Here is a 17,169-nt window from a genome sequence, read left to right as displayed (position 1 = left end):
TTAAATTTAACGTCTCCTAAAACAGTATTAGCCAAAGTTGATTGTAAACCTACACGAAAACGTCACAATTTGTGGAATACTATTGGGTGTCCAAACTCATCCAAGATAGTTAAAATTATGTAAGGACTGACTCAGAGTAAGCTCTGTGCTGCAAGCCTTAATAGTTTCTTGAATCGACAAAAATCTGTGTAATTACGTAAGGCTTTGTGACTGATAAATTACATAAGAGACACTGAATCTGACTACATACTGCAGCACACAGGCAACTTTCTATTAAGAAAGAGTCAACTGATGATTTGTAGACTTTTTTTTGCCTTTCTACACCAAATGGTTTCAGCAGAAACTTATCCATAATTTCAAAGCCAATAGTTCACTTATATCACTGTCCATTATCAAGGGGAGTTTTAAAATAAGCTACAGACACATAACAGCCAAAGAAATCTCAAAGAACTCAGGTGAAGCTTTTCAAATTAGGTTCTGACAGGAAAAGAAAATGAATTTTTCGATTCTGTGTGGGATTTGGGATGTGAAGCTGATATGGAGTCACTACAAAGTCATTCACCAAAAATTTTTACCAAATAAGATTATAAAATTTAAAGTCTTATATCTTTATGCTGAAATAAAGGCTACCTCTTTTGTATGTGAAGAATGTATTTTTCTACATGCCTAAATCAAAAGTATTCCAAAATCAAATAAACTTTCTGCCAATACGGCTGGGGTGAGGGGGTGGGGGAGCAAGTTAATCTGAAAACTAATTTAAAAGCGACAAGAGGTAGATTATTATATAAATTACCAAAAATTGGAGCAATAAAAGCCATTGAATTTCAAATTCGTTTATTACTCTTAATGTATTTTGTTTATAGATGGCCAACAAATGTTTTTATTATCAGAAATGAATAATACACTCCTGGAAATGGAAAAAAGAACACATTGACACCGGTGTGTCAGACCCACCATACTTGCTCCGGACACTGCGAGAGGGCTGTACAAGCAATGATCACACGCACGGCACAGCGGACACACCAGGAACCGCGGTGTTGGCCGTCGAATGGCGCTAGCTGCGCAGCATTTGTGCACCGCCGCCGTCAGTGTCAGCCAGTTTGCCGTGGCATACGGAGCTCCATCGCAGTCTTTAACACTGGTAGCATGCCGTGACAGCGTGGACGTGAACTGTATGTGCAGTTGACGGACTTTGAGCGAGGGCGTATAGTGGGCATGCGGGAGGCCGGGTGGACGTACCGCCGAATTGCTCAACACGTGGGGCGTGAGGTCTCCACAGTACATCGATGTTGTCGCCAGTGGTCGGTGGAAGGTTCACGTGCCCGTTGACCTGGGACCGGACCGCAGCAATGCACGGATGCACGCCAAGACCGTAGGATCCTACGCAGTGCCGTAGGGGACCGCACCGCCACTTCCCAGCAAATTAGGGACACTGTTGCTCCTGGGGTATCGGCGAGGACCATTCGCAACCGTCCCCATGAAGCTGGGCTACGGTCCCGCACACAGTTAGGCCGTCTTCCGCTCACGCCCCAACATCGTGCAGCCCGCCTCCAGTGGTGTCGCAACAGGCGTGAATGGAGGGACGAATGGAGACATGTCGTCTTCAGCGATGAGAGTCGCTTCTGCCTTGGTGCCAATGATGGTTGTATGCGTGTTTGGTGCCGTGCAGGTGAGCACCACAATCAGGACTGCATACGACCGAGGCACACAGGGCCAACACCCGGCATCATGGTGTGGGGAGCGATCTCCTACACTGGCCGTACACCACTGGTGATCGTCGAGGGGACACTGAATAGTGCATGGTACATCCAAACCGTCATCGAACCCATCGTTCTACCATTCCTAGACCGGCAAGGGAACTTGCTGTTCCAACAGGACAATGCACGTCCGCATGTATCCCGTGCCACCCAACGTGCTCTAGAAGGCGTAAGGCAACTACCCTGGCCAGCAAGATCTCCGGATCTGTCCCCCATTGAGCATGTTTGGGACTGGATGAAGCGTCGTCTCACGTGGTCTGCACGTCCAGCACGAACGCTGGTCCAACTGAGGCGCCAGGTGGAAATGGCATGGCAAGCCGTTCCACAGGACTACATCCAGCATCTCTACGATCGTCTCCATGGGAGAATAGCAGCCTGCATTGCTGCGAAAGGTGGATATACACTGTACTAGTGCCGACATTGTGCATGCTCTGTTGCCTGTGTCTATGTGCCTGTGGTTCTGTCAGTGTGATCATGTGATGTATCTGACCCCAGGAATGTGTCAATAAAGTTTCCCCTTCCTGGGACAATGAATTCACGGTGTTCTTATTTCAATTTCCAGGAGTGTATTTCAAATAAATATTTTTATCTGAATTCATGTACAATAATTTTTATCTGTCTTTGTTACTCATCATTCGAATAACTTTTACCCAACTCTGTCCATAAGATTGTTGAGATGATGGACATCTGATACAAACAAATACTGGGTGATCAAGAAGTCAGTATAAATTTGAAAACTGAATAAATCACGGAATAATGTAGACAGAGAGGTACAAATTGACACACATGCTTGGAATGACATGGGGTTTTATTAGAACCACTAAAATACAAAAGCACAAAAAAATGTCTGACAGATGGCACTTCATCTGATCAGAATAGCAATAATTAGCATAACAAAGTAAGACAAAGCAAAGATGATGATGTTTACAGTAAATGCTCAATAGGTCCACCATCATTCCTCAACAATAGCTGTAGTCGAGGAATAATGTTGTGAACAGCACTGTAAAGCATGTCTTGAGTTATGGAGAGGCACTGCCGTCGGATGTTGTCTTTCAGCATCCCTAGAGATGTCGGCCGATCACGATACACTTGTGACTTCAGGTAATCCCAAAGTCAATAATCGCACGGATTGAAGTCCGGGGACATGGGAGGCCAAGCATGACGAAAGTGGCGGCTGAGCACACGATCATCACCAAATGACACACGCAAGAGATCTTTTACATATCTAGCAATATGGGGTGGAGCGCCATCCTGCATGAACATTGTACGTTCCAGCAGGTGTTTATCAGCCAGGCTGGGGATGATGCGATTCTATAACATATTGGCGTACCTCTCACCCGTCACGGTAGCACTTACAAAACCAGAATCACGCATTTCCTTTAAGAAAAAAGGCCTGATAACGGCAGATGTGGTAAATCCAACTCATACCGTGACTTTCTCATCGTGCAATGGAGTTTCCATGACCGTTCTAGGATTTTCGGTAGCCCAAATTCTGCAGTTGTGCGAGTTGACAGACCCTCGGAGCGTAAATGAGCTTCGTCGGTCCACAACACGTTACTTAACAAATCATCTTCTTCCGCCATCTTTTGAAACGCCCACACCGCAAATGCCCTCTGCTTCACTAAATCGCCAGGTAACAGTTCATGATGCCGATGGATTTTGAACGGATAGCATCGGAGGGTACGCCTAAGTGCCAACCAAACAGTAGTGTATGGAATGCTGGTGCGACGTGCGACTGCACGAGCGCTGACTTCCCCGCGCATACACGAACCCACTACAGTCTCCATTTCTTCATGAACTGTCTCAGCAGCCTTGTGCTCGGTCGGGCACTATGGGGTCTATCGTCGAAACAACCCGTGGCTTCGAACTTTGAAATCATTCTCGCCACAGCTGCATTTGTCAACGGACATTTACCTGTTCCAATACCCTTCCTATGGCGATAGGATTGTAACGCTGAACTAGCACATTCTCCATTCTGATAATACAGCTTCACTAAAAGCGTCTTTTCAGGCAACGTCAACATGCTGCAACTGCTGGCGCATCTGATTCTCTCTTGCATTACCGCTCCTTTTATACATGCGCAGTCACTGACATTTTGCTGTCCAGCGCCATCTGTCGGACATTTTGGGAACTTTGTTTTTTGTTTGGTTCTAATAAAACACCATGTCATTCCAAGCATTAAGTTTTCAAATTTATACTGACTTTTTGATCACCCGGTACATAATATTCTGCATGTAGTTTAGTGCCAGAGAAGCTGAGTGCAAGATAGGCATCATGTCTGATAACTCTAGATAAAATGCACTCAAGGAATGATATACTAAAAATTTGTTTGAAACAACTGAAGCAAAATCAGCAGTGTTTTTAGTATTACGTGACGTGGATCCATCATTATAACTCTGAAACAAAATTTCTGTAAAACAGTGAGTCAGGAGAGGCAATGGAGCAAATGTGACGGTGAAAATTTTTTGAAACTCATAGTGTATCACCTTGCTGACTATTTCTAAAATGTCAACATAGTTAGTGGCTCTTATAATGCAAAACTGACAGAATGAAGCAGAAACTATGAACATTAATTATCATGAAAGAGCTCATCCAATAGCATGATGCACCTGATCACAAACTGACCGTTGATATGGTAAATGTTCAAGGGGTGACCTTGAAATGTTTCCCCCATCTAGTCTATACTCCAGGACAACAAACTGCAGCATGTAGACAGTGTATACAGTGTACGTGTACTGCAGTTTACACACACATTTCAGTTTGCTCCCCCCCCCCCCCCCCCCTTCAAGACAAACCTATTTATGATAAAATTTACAAATTTCATAAACTGTACCAACTATAATAGATGTATACATACAAATGTTGAACGATTCATGGCACATGGTGGCAATGGCTTGCCACAGTTGGCCAGTATGTCTCAATTACACTCAACCAGAGAATGGAGAAGTTATATTGCAACTCGCTAGTCGTCAGGTGTTCCACTTCAAAATATTTAGTAGATGTTGAGCACTGCGTACACAAAAATAAATTGAAAACTGTTTCTGTTTCAAGAGAAGGGAACGCACACAAAAATGCAAATGGCAGATAAAGTTCTTACCACAAGTGACTTGCCAGTTCTATACACAGGGACGGTGTCATACTTGTTATGAAACAATATAAACTAAGACATAGTTCCATGTTTGCTGCTATTTTGCTATACAAAATACATAATTACAGTGAAGTGTGGGCAGCATAAAACAACTTCACATGAATTCCTTCAACTCTACAAGAACTTTCAGAACACACTATAGTTGTCACACACTAACAGATGAAAGTCACTAATGACACAAACATCCTATTTCTGCGGCTCCAGTCCCAGAAATTTGATTCTTTATATATAAATCACCCCGAACTTCATAAATATCCTTCTCTTAGTGACAAAAGTACAAGAAATATATAGCAAATGTGTGAAAACATTACCTTATACCTCCACCGTCAATTGATAAAATCCTGATTCCTCGACCAGGTGGTGGATCGACATAGCCCAAAATTGAAAGAGCTTCACGAACTGTAGCAAGCGTATTTTCATCTCTAGTTTGTGCACGAAGACGTAACAGGGTTCCAATACCTCCTTCCTAAGTAAAATATGTTTTATTAGATGTCATACAAATAGAAGACAGTTAATGAAGTTTGCTGTTTATACAACATTACTGTTATATGATTTCTTTGGAAGTGCTACATTTCCAAGTATTAAGCAGATGAAGGGCAGACTGGTTGTTAATCAGAGGTCTAGTCTGCAAATGCACAGGTTTTGGGTTTAATCTTTTGTCGGTCACTGTATATTTTTCCTACTACTTAATACTTTATCTCTGGCAAAGATTTGTATGTGTGACTTGTGTCGAATCACACTGTGGTACATAGTTCACATTAAACTGTAGGTCCCCCTGTAACTGGCTGGGTACATCAGTTTAAAAGTCAAGGGATAGAAAGAGCACACTAACTCCAATAGGACCTTGCCTAATGAAAAACTGCAGTGTTCAAACCAACCTTTTGGTTATGCTGAAAATTTACAGCCTAGATCATCTATAAATGCAATACTATTCTAGACAGTGTTATGAAAACAGGTGTGTGTGTGTGTGTGTGTAATTCTGATGAAGGCGCATTTGGCCAAAGCCTTTGTTTGACAGTCTTTTCTGTTGTGCCTATCTGCGACTCAGCATCTCCACTATATAGTTGCATTCCATCCTGGATTTTCCATTGTTCAATATTTTTCTAGACAATCCATAAATTACTTGTTCTCTAACAAATAGCTGACAACATTCCTGAACTGAATCCTCACTGACTTTATCTTTTCCAATTAGTGTTATTCACTTTTTGAGTCAGAACTTAACAATCTACATGTAACTTGATTCCCCCCATCCTTTGTGTGAATGTGGACTTTATTATTTTCACTAAAATGGAGAGTATACAAACCTGTAATCTATAAAGCCATCCTGAAGACTGGCTATACTAACTCTTGACAAATGTTAGTGAAGGAGTAGACTTATAAACAACTTCACACGATCATAGACTACATTATTGAAGGTGAATTTTCAACAGTCTTAGGTGAACACTATGCTCTTGAGTATTTTTAGGCATGTAATAATATTATACATCAACTTATATTAACAACACTAAGCCGCATGATTGATTTACAAGAAGTTATAAATGGTGTCAAATTCAGCACGATGTTTTATAAAATGTAGTCCTCATGAATTTGTAAAGCCTTCTGTGCTGAAGTACAAAAATTCACAAATTAGAAAAAAAGAACAGAGAGAGAGAGAATTACCTTTATAACAAGATGCTTGGCCTCTGGGTACTGATTTAAATGGTTTGTCAAATCTTCGAGTCGTTTATGTCTCGATAGCTCACTTTCGGCTGCGCTTATTGATGCAATCACATGTTTTGTTCTAGATCTCAGGCTAGGCTGCAAACAGAATTTGAAATTCTGGTTGAAGCAAATGATTTTCGAAAATCGGAAGCAAAATGTCCCACAGATACGGACAGAAAAGAATATAAGATACAATAATAATAAATTACTAGACAGATACTTAAGAGTTCATAAGCTTGGAATGACGGGCGCCTGTTTACAAAGTTACACGGAATATGGTGAACACTGAGGAGGTAGAAAGTAATAAAGTGATGGAAAAATCACTAAATATTTTTAAATCCAGAAACTCCAATAATTATGTATGTGTGTATGAGTAGTGTATATTCAACAAGGATTTCTGTAAGTCATTTCACCCATCCAGTAACATTCATTCATGGAACATTAAAACATATAACCGTTGTAATAGGAAAGGGTATTTAAATTATACAAATGGAAAAACAACAGCTTTTCTCATAGTATTTGTATATATGTATATCTTCTTTTTTTTCTCATCTGAACCCCTTTACTATGTCACACGGACAGGGGGGCAGGGGGGAGGGAGTGTTCACATTTTACTTAATGATTGGGCAGTTATTTATGCCAATGGTACAGGCAAATATATGACACAAACTTACAGCCTGCCATTTAACCAACAAACTGTATCAAACAAAACAAACTAGATACATGAAGGACAGAAAAAACGAAGGAATATAATAATTTAAAGAAAAAGCTGTAGTAAAAATTATGAGAAACTCTAAGGCAAAGACAAATGAGCAATTATACAACTTCTTTAATGTTTATCCCTAATGGAGGTGGGGCCAGTATCCTTTCATTTTGAAAATGGGGAACTATGAAATAAAAGAATTGCACAAAGGAAAATACTGGTAAAGATAAAAGAAAGAAAAAGTTAGAACATAGGAATCTGCATAAAACAGGTAGAAAGACAAACATATCCGCACATAAATTGTCTGCCTGATAGCAAATATTCAGTCTCCTTTTGCAATATCAACACAAAAAAAAAAACTTTGCAAGGAGGACCATGGCAGCTGGGATAACTTACTAAAGAACACAGCCTCTGTCACAACAACACCCTTTTCATCCTCTGTTGTTGTTTTATTATTTTTCCTCTTTCTACTGTTAGCCATTCACTTTGACTTTTCTGTATTTTCCCATTCTCTTTCTGTATGGTATGTTGTCTTCCATATATTTAGTTGTCAAATAGGTTTTATGAACACACACACTGTCTGAAACAACTCGCTTGTGCAGCTATTTTGTTATGATCAACATTTCATTTCTTGTTCCACAAAAACTTTTTCGTTTATATTAAATGCAATACATTCTTGTCCTAAAACCTCTGTAGTAGATAAACACAGTGTCACAAATTGAAATGAAAACTTTATTTCTACTTTCCACAGCCAGTACATACTCTATAAATTGAGCAATTACAGTACACCTCACAAAATGATGTGAAATTTCAGTCAGTTGCAACTTTTCCAGGATGTTTACAGACTCCACAGAAAATCAATTGTTAAGCAAGCAAAACTATCAACATAACAAGAAAGGATGACAAATAATATGATGGACACACTTTCCAGACACCATGCACACTGAACCGCTGCTCGATCAGTCCCTTATTCTGCTCTGATGATGCAACGCCCTCCAGCTGTGCTCTCGGCGGCCCGCTCACGCCACATCACTTGGCTCGCATCATCGCCTGGTGCATTTCGTTGTGGTATGTGTGAACAGCATAATTCTTACTACGCATTCATTGTCAGTGTTCTGTCATGATTCCTTTGACAAGAGAAATGCCACTGCATTTTTCTGCCCTACCTTCCCAAGCTGCTCCCCTCGAGGTACTTCTACTGACTACTGATGCCGGATGCCTGGTTTGTCCTCCCAGTATCAACAATTGAAATATTGTGTGGAGTGGAGTGTAAATAGCACAGCAAAGTGCAGTGCGGGCCAGGAGTACCAAGTGGGTTTATTGCTAGTACACGTCCGGCTGTTTTGGCATACCCTTTGCCACCAAGCATGCCATTGAAGTGGGTTTTCCTGACAGATAAGGCTGAACAAAGGCTGTAAGCCACTCAAGGTCTGCCCTGTCCAGAGACTTCAACCCGAGCAAGGGCCTTCCTTAATTAAGTGGTATTAATTCACTGAATTTTACTGTAGTCATTATCTTTACAAATAATACCTCGGAACCAGCCCTTAAGGCTCTTCCAAAATATCCCAGTATTTGTTGTCATCTTCCTTAATCAGCACACCTTTTAGGCACATAGCCCCTTACAAGTACAGGAAGGAACTTAAATCATACATTCACTGGCGACCTCCTCTAAACCAAAGTGCTGAGTCTCACTATCAAAACACTGGCTTTTCTTTTTTATTATTCTGATTAGCACACCCCACGTGGTCATGAAATCAGTTCCCATTAGGTCGGCCGGATGCATCCAGCTCGCATCCCCACCCGCCCCTTGCCTTCTGCACACCTCCTCCACCCCTCCATACACACTATCCTTCCACATGCATCACCTCCCCCCTCCCCCCACACCCCTCCATGCATGCCCTCCCTTAACACGCACCACTGCTCCCCTCCTGCACCTCTCCCTGCTCCCCTCCACATACACGGTGCCCCCGCATGCCCTGCTCTTCAGCTATTCACCGCACCCCCAAGAAAAGTGATTACCATAAACTCAACACTCAAACCATCGCTGACCACTATCCAGTCCAACTCCTCTGCATCTACAACACTGCTATCTTGGGAGCTACTGTCTTTAGTTGTGGTAAACCCTACTACACACAAATCTCAGCTGCCTCAGCGGACATTGAGAAAACAGCCATAATCACACGTTTCAATCTGTTCAAGAGTGTATTCATCACATTCAGTGTCCGCAACATTCGGCGTCTACAATGCTGCAGAAACATAGCGAATTTTAGACAACATCCTCCAGGGAGCACCAAGGTGTTTTACCTACATAGATGATATCATCTACTCCAGAGATCCTATTGAACATCCAACACCTACACGAAATTTTTTCCTCAACATGGGAAAATGTGTTTTCTGGGTGAGCGAGGTCAAATGCCTCAGGCACTTAGTCTCTGCTGCCGTTTCCCACTCCCTCCTCGAGACAGTACAAGCAGTAGCATACCTTCCACACCCTATTACATTCAAAGGCCTCAGAAGATTCATGGCCACGGTCAACTTTTTCTGCTGCCATCTTAAGGACACTGCTGCCAGCCAAGAGTCCCTTATCACAGCACTCCATGGCGATAAAACAAAGGCAACAAGCTGGTCAGCTGGCCCCAGGTCATGATCAAGGGCTTTAGAAAAACAAAGCAGGACCTCACCAATGCGGCTCTCTGTTGTCCCCCACCCACCCTAATGGCCCCCTCACACTAGTGGCAGATGTGAGCCAGACAGCTATTGGGGCCATCCTGCAACAATACATGGACAATGTCTGGCAATCGATCACCTTGTTTTCGTCCAAGCTACCCAACTCACAGCGCCGCTAAACCATATATGACAGCGAGCTGCTCACAGTCCACAAAGCCATCTGCTATTTCCGATCTTCAGTCGAGTATGTGTCTTTACGATCTTCACAGACCACTGCCCACTGCCACTTGACAATTTAGGCTACATAGTAACATTGCAGCAGATTGCCTTAGCCGCTCTTGTGTCATCACCCAACCCTTACACTACAATTAGCTGGCCACTGCTCAAAGACGGGGGCCCAGAACTAGCCCACACCCTTCAAAATGCAGACTTGGGCCTCAACTTCCAGCTAAAATCCGTACCCAGCTCTGATCGTAACATCTGGTGTGACGTCCTTATGGATCCTTCACAGTCTGACAGTTCCAACGATCTCCCCCACTCTTTCTTCCCTCCTGCCTCCCAAAAACCAGTATTTGACATTGTCAACGGCCTCACACACCCAGGCATCCACACTTCTGCCACTCTCATGAAACAATGCTTTGTCTTGCCGGGCATCCAATGTGACTGCAGAAACTGGGCCTGGGCCTGTGTCACATGACAGTGCACAAATGTAAGACACTGTGTTCACTCCCTTGCGTCCACCTGCCCCCCCCCCTCCCCCCCCCCCCCCCCCACTGGTTCACGCACGTTCATATATCCGACATTTCAGCTGAAACTGTGGCTGCAGCCTTTGTTTGAAACTAGGTGTCCCATTTTGATTGCCCACGCGTCATAACTAAAGACTGTGGATGCCCATTCACCTTAGCCCTCTTCCACTCAAACAGCTACCTGAGGCTCCAGTTTCCACCATACCACCAGCTACCACCATGCAGCTAACAGCACTGTGGAGCAGTTCCACGGTACACTTAAAGCAGCCGTCACAAATTAGTCTTCTGAATGGTCCACTGGCCTGCACACAGTACGCCTAGGCCTGCGGATTGCACACAAAACCGGCCTGGGAACTTCTGCTACCGGGCTGGTACAAGGACAGTCCCTCGCCATTCCTGGTGATTTTTTGGAAGCGATCCTGCTCCCACCTGACAGTACCATCCCAGGTTTTGTGCAGCAGCTCCAGGGCTTCATGGCCCAGCTGCAACCAACACCTCCGCACCATCATAGTGAGCCTTCACCCACCATGACATCACAGCATGCACACACATCATGCTTTGGCTGGAAGCTTACCAGCAACCACTCTGCCCTCAGTATTTGGGCCCGCACTTGGTGTTGCAACATGGAGACAAGACATTCTCCATTTGCCTGAATGGGGTCACAACAACTGCCCCCCCCCCCCCCATAGACAGGCCTACATCCTAGAGCCCCCTCCAGCCAGTGAGAACAGAACCATCGAGGTGGAGTTGCCACCACCTGCCACCAGTCCCAGACACAGCACCATCAACACTACACCGAATACAATGCAGGCCAACAAGGTCCCCTCCGCTGTTCCTGATGTGCCACTGACCGACGCCAGCGCCAATGTTGTGTCTGACACACCACCAGCCAACACCGCCTCTGGTCCACCGCCAACTGACTATATGATTGAGACACTCCCCAGTGCCTAGGACCCTTATGTCGCCACTGCACTACCCTGTGTGTGTGTGTGTGTGTGTGTGTGTGTGTGTGTGTGTGTGTGTGTGTGTTTGGGCTTACGGCTGCTCAACATCGAGGTCATCAGTGCTCTGACACACATTAAAAGAAACGAATGTCGACAAATTTAGTAAAATGGAAGCATACACACAAAGAAAATGAGAAAAGATGCACAATGCTGTATAAGAAAATAAAATGTGAGGAAAACGAGAAAGGAGCGTCAAGGATGCCACAAGAAATTGTCACTGGCTGGCCACTTATGTAAAATATGGGCGAGCCAGTCTTCCTGTGAACAAATTAAGACACTCTCCCTAAAATCTTGGTAAAAATATTGGACAAGTCACAGAACTTTAAAACTTTAACCACATTTGTTTGAGCATTTCCTAAAAGAGATGGCATATCTGCCAGCAAGTCAGCCATGGCCTGCTGGTCAGAAAATAAAATGCAGTCCAATAAAACGTGATACGCAGTGACCTGGACGCCACAAGTACCACACATTGGAGGGTCTTCTCGCCGGAGCAGGAAGCCATGCGTCATTGGACTGTGGCCTATCCAAAGACGAGTGAGAACCTCAATCTGTCTATGGGGCTGGAAAGAAGTACCACACTCGCATTGTGGGCTTGACTAAATGGAGCTTATTGTCAGTCATTTCCAACCACTCATCCTCCCACCAATGTATGACTCATGAGCTCAATAGTGAGGTGAGTGCGTGCAGGGGGATGGCACACTGAAATACTTGCAGACCGAGACAGGCCTCGTTGGCTGCAAGATCTGCCCTTTTGTTCCCAACAATGCCGACATGCCCTGAAACCCAGCAGAAAACCACCTCCTTCCCCAAAAGCTGTAGATGGAGGAGGGCGTCCTGGATGTTCTGAACAATTTTATCTGCTGGATACAAATGTTGCAATGAGTGAAGGGCACTTAGTGAATTGGAACAGACAAGAAATTTAGGATGGGAAGAGCGTCTCATCTGCTCCAGTGCCTGCAAGATCGTAGACAATTCTGCATCAAAGACAGTGAATACTTGAGGCAGTCTGACCTTGAGGACATGATCTGGAAAAACAACAGAGCAACCAACAGAAACTTCCTGTTTTGACGCATCTGTAAAAACAGCTACATAGTCTTGGTGCTCGGATAAAATGGCAGAAAATGTTGCATTAAAAACGGTGGCAGGAGTGCAATCTCTCTTGTAATGCACCAAATCTAAAATCACTCTGGGCCTCTCTAGTTACAAGGGTGGCAGTCAGTTAAAACCCTGGATATGGGGCTGTACGGGCTCCACACCAAAGGACTCCAGCACATGTTGCACACAGATCCCTAACGGCATCGTGGCTTGTGGATGGTTGGAAAAAAGGAGCTCCAGAAGCGGACGAGCAAAAATATGGTGAGCGGGTGAATTGAATCTGCAAGAAACTTACAAGCCTGCTGCACCAACAGGAGCTGACACCGGATAGTAAGTGGCAGTTCTCCCACTTCAGCACAGAGGCTGGGTATGGGACTAGTCTGATAAGCGCCTGTGGCCAGTCAAATCCCGGCATGGTGGACAGCGTCAAGGATCCGCAAATAAGAGTGCCTCGCTGACCCATACACCGTGCACCCGTAGTACAGCTGCGAATTCACGAAAGCCTGATAAAACTGAAGAAGACGCGCCCTGTCTGCTCCCCAAGATATGTGGCTAAGGCACTTGAGGATGTTCAGTGCCTTCAGGGTTCTGGCTTTCAAGTCTCGCAGGTGTGGCAACCATGACAATCTGGAGACAAAAAAGAAGCCCACAAACCGCACTGTCTCTAAAATGTAGGACAGTGTCCCCTATGTGCAAGACAGGCAAATTAAAAGTATGACGAGAATGATTAAAATGAACACACACACACACACACACACACACACACACACACACACACACACACACACACACACACACACACACTTATTGGCAGAAAACTGAAAACTTGTCTTTTGCAGCCCACTCCTCTAACGGCTGCACTGTTAGTTGCAACTGTCAGCTCACTGTTGCAACACTGGATGAGGAACATAAAACAGCCAAGTCATCCACAAATAAGGAGCACTGTACTGGACTCCTTTCCGTAGATGTTATACTGTTGATGGCTATGGCAAAGAGGGTAACACTTAAAACACTGCCCTGGGGAACATCATTCTCCTCCTCAAATCAATCAGACAGTGTGTGACCAACTCGGGTCCGAAAAAACCACTGAGACTGGAAAGACCGAATGAAAATGGGGAGGTAGCCACAAAAGCCCCATTTATGCAGTTGTGCGAGAATACTGTGTCTCCAAGTAGTATCGTAAGCCTTACTAATATCAAAGAATATGCCAACACAGTGATGCTGACTGAGGAAAGCCTGCTGAATAGCCACTTCTAGGTGGGTCAGGTTGCCAACAGTGGACCGAAACATTCGGAATTAAATGACAAGTATATCAACAAACTGATGGAGCAGCTATGGGTAGCCTCTTATCTCCCATAGTTGCTAGTCAATTTATGGAGGACTTTGAGGATAGAGCATTGAGGACAGCAGTCTTAAAACCATCATGTTTCTGGAGATACAATGACAAAATCATTTTAATATGACCACATGGAGCTGCCATCCATAACTATTATTGGAACATTTTAATTCCCTTCAATCCTACTAATAAGTCTACAATGGAAATGGAGCTTAATTGGATGCTCCCATTTGTGGAAGTTCTTGTCTACAAACAAAACAGTAATCTGGGGCATTGTATTCACCACAAATCTATGCATACTGATGATGTTTGGTTTGTGGGGCGCTCAACTGCGTGGTTATCAGCGCCCGTACAATTACCCAATCTTTGCTCAATCCAATTTCGCCACTTTCCGGGATGATGATGAAATGATGAGGACAACACAAACACCCAGTCATCTCGAGGCAGGTGAAAATCCCTGACCCCGCCGGGAATCGAACCCAGGACCCCGTGCTCGGGAAGCGAGAACGCTACCGCGAGACCACGAGCGGCGGACGTCTATGCATACTGACTGGTATCCAAGATGTGACAAACTGTTACCCACCATATCAATGCAGAGGAGTAATTACAATGCTGATGCAAACAATGTATACCATATTTGATAAAAGAAGCTTACCTGAATACTTAAGTCTATATTTATAAAGAATGTATCCTCTGAGATGCATACCACTCATGCTTTGGAGTTCAAACCATCACCGTAAGTACATCAAAATGAACCTATGTCAGTCGCTTCCCTACAAACATGCTGAGAGCATATCATTCAAAACAGGGAGCATTTTAAGAAGTTTTAACATCAAGATGGGGTTCTGTCTGGCAGCCAAGATTAGAATTCAATTGGGTTATATTAAAAATTCTGTGACTAAGGAAGACTGGTGTTTATGATTCCATTCTGCTGTGATAAAGCATTCACTGGTCAGACTATTCATACTGCTGAGGACAAGTGTGCAGAACATAGCCGCCATGCTAGCTTACAACAATCTGAAAGGTCTGTGGTGGCAGGACATTGCTTAGCTGAGAGACATGCAATAATAATAATAATAATAATAATAATAATAATAAGACACAGGGGGCTGCTACCATTTCCCATTACCAGGACTCTGTTCTCACAAAATGAACCGAAATTAGGTTAGCTGATAATCTTATTAATAGGGACGAGGGCAATCATTTGAGCAAGTTGTCGAACCTTGTGTTGATATGCATTAAAACATGACAGTCTTTGATTTAATCAACATCACCACTGCCAGCACTGCTCTTGCTCTTTGCAGTGGGGGCAGCACTCACTGCACTTGGCACGTGTACGAAATAGTCTTTGCTGGCCTTTAAAGGGGCATAGGCTCCAGCATGGCATCAGTGCAATGCCATTCAGCAAAAGCAGCATCTCACCTCAAAACAGTGGCCAGTTGGGCTCTCAAATTATAGTACTGACATGACTGCAAACCCAAGAAGAGTATCAAAAGTTATTTTGCCAGGAAAACCTACAAAGGAGTGCCTTCGCCCTTCGGATGCCAGGTCATCTCTGAGATGGTTCTGCAATCTCTCCCTTACAGGGGGAAAGGCTGCTGAATCCTCTGGATACCATATACGCCACAGCCACCAACCATGAACTTCCACACAACACAAAATGCAAATTCCTCTCAGCCATCTGTCACTATAAATAACCAGTCAATAGATACCGACACTGTTTTCAAATTCCTAGGTCTGTGGGTTCAAGATAACCTGAAATGGAATACACATACAGGAAAGGTAAATGCCAGGATTTGTACTGGCTGTTATGCATTGAGTGTACTGAAAACATGTGCTAGCCTGAAAACATTAACCAGTGCATACTACGCTTATATACAAGCCCACCTAAAATATGGTGTAATATTCTGGGGAAATGCTCCAACTGCTCTGAGCACATTCAGAATCCAGAAGAGAGCATTGAGGATTATTAATGGGAGCAAACCCAGAGACTCCTGCAAACCCATCTTCAGAAAGTTAGAAATCCTTACACTGCCCTGCCTCTACGTTCTTGAGACTCTAAAATTCTTCAGAAAACATATAGTGCCAACTGACCCCAGAGTCGTAAAAAAATAATGAAATACATGAACACAACACCAGGAAAAACGCAAACCTGCATGTTATACGTACAAATACTCAACTGTGTAAAAAGGGAGTTTTCCACATGGGCCTCCAACTGTTCAACAATCTTCCCACTAGTATTAAGTCCATCGAAGACAACATAAAATTTAGCAAAGCCGTGAAGTCATATTTGTTGTGTCACTGTTTTTACTCTGTAAATGAATACTTAGCACAGTAATCTTGCTGTTTGTGCTAAATTGAAAACATTGAGCAATATAATACATTAGAATACTATAGGCTTACATTAATACATGTTAACAATGTTAAATGACATTTTCCGACATCTGCAACACACTGTGTACCATCAGATCACATGGAATAAATAAACCTTATACAGTATGTTGCAGGTTGCCACAGCTCCGGTGTGCACATGATACTTTCTTTGGGGATTAGATGAAAACAGTCTGTATCAACAGACACATACTGAGTCGTTTTCAACCAAACGTCCAATAGCTGCCATGGCATAGTGTGATGCCAGCCTTGCTTCCACTAATGACGCTTCCACTGTGGCATTACCTCACTTCCATGAGTTACTTGCCTCCCTTGGTTTCCTTCTGTCAGTCAAGTATTTAGGTCACCGCCTGACTGCTCTACAGGCTTAAGCCATCTGTGCCTAGCAGCTCATCAACTGGAGTTCACACTACCACGCCAACAAGCAGTATCTCACCACAGCATTCATCAACTTCATTCATCCTTGAACACCCTATCGCTCACTGCTGCCTGTGGCCTTACGGACCTCATCAGTGTATGAACATTTCAGTGCAACTGTCAGTGACTCACTTTTCAGCCTGCACCAAGTAGTGTGACGCATATCCCAACAAACTGTGTTCTTGTATTCCGTTCATTAGACTT

The 17,169-nt window shown here is 43.8% G+C and overlaps 1 protein-coding gene across 5 annotated transcripts in view; it reads right to left on the bottom strand.

The window, feature by feature from the left end:
* The window catches only part of LOC126175729 (calcium-independent phospholipase A2-gamma-like), a 78,782-nt gene that overhangs the window by 45,899 nt on the left and 15,714 nt on the right, over positions 1 to 17,169 (bottom strand). For all 5 annotated transcript variants that reach the window (XM_049922675.1, XM_049922670.1, XM_049922672.1 and 2 more), the window contains exons 3-4: positions 6,565 to 6,702; positions 5,217 to 5,371 (exon numbers count right to left, since the gene is read on the bottom strand). In XM_049922675.1, coding sequence (XP_049778632.1) covers positions 5,217 to 5,371; positions 6,565 to 6,702 — 293 coding nt within the window. The remainder of the gene's footprint in view (positions 1 to 5,216; positions 5,372 to 6,564; positions 6,703 to 17,169) is intronic.

This window comes from Schistocerca cancellata, chromosome 3 (genome assembly GCF_023864275.1).
Source record: "Schistocerca cancellata isolate TAMUIC-IGC-003103 chromosome 3, iqSchCanc2.1, whole genome shotgun sequence".
Taxonomy (NCBI): Eukaryota; Metazoa; Arthropoda; class Insecta; order Orthoptera; family Acrididae; genus Schistocerca; species Schistocerca cancellata.
The sequence above is the reverse complement of the archived record's forward strand: the minus strand, read 5'-3'. Positions and strand labels throughout refer to the sequence as shown.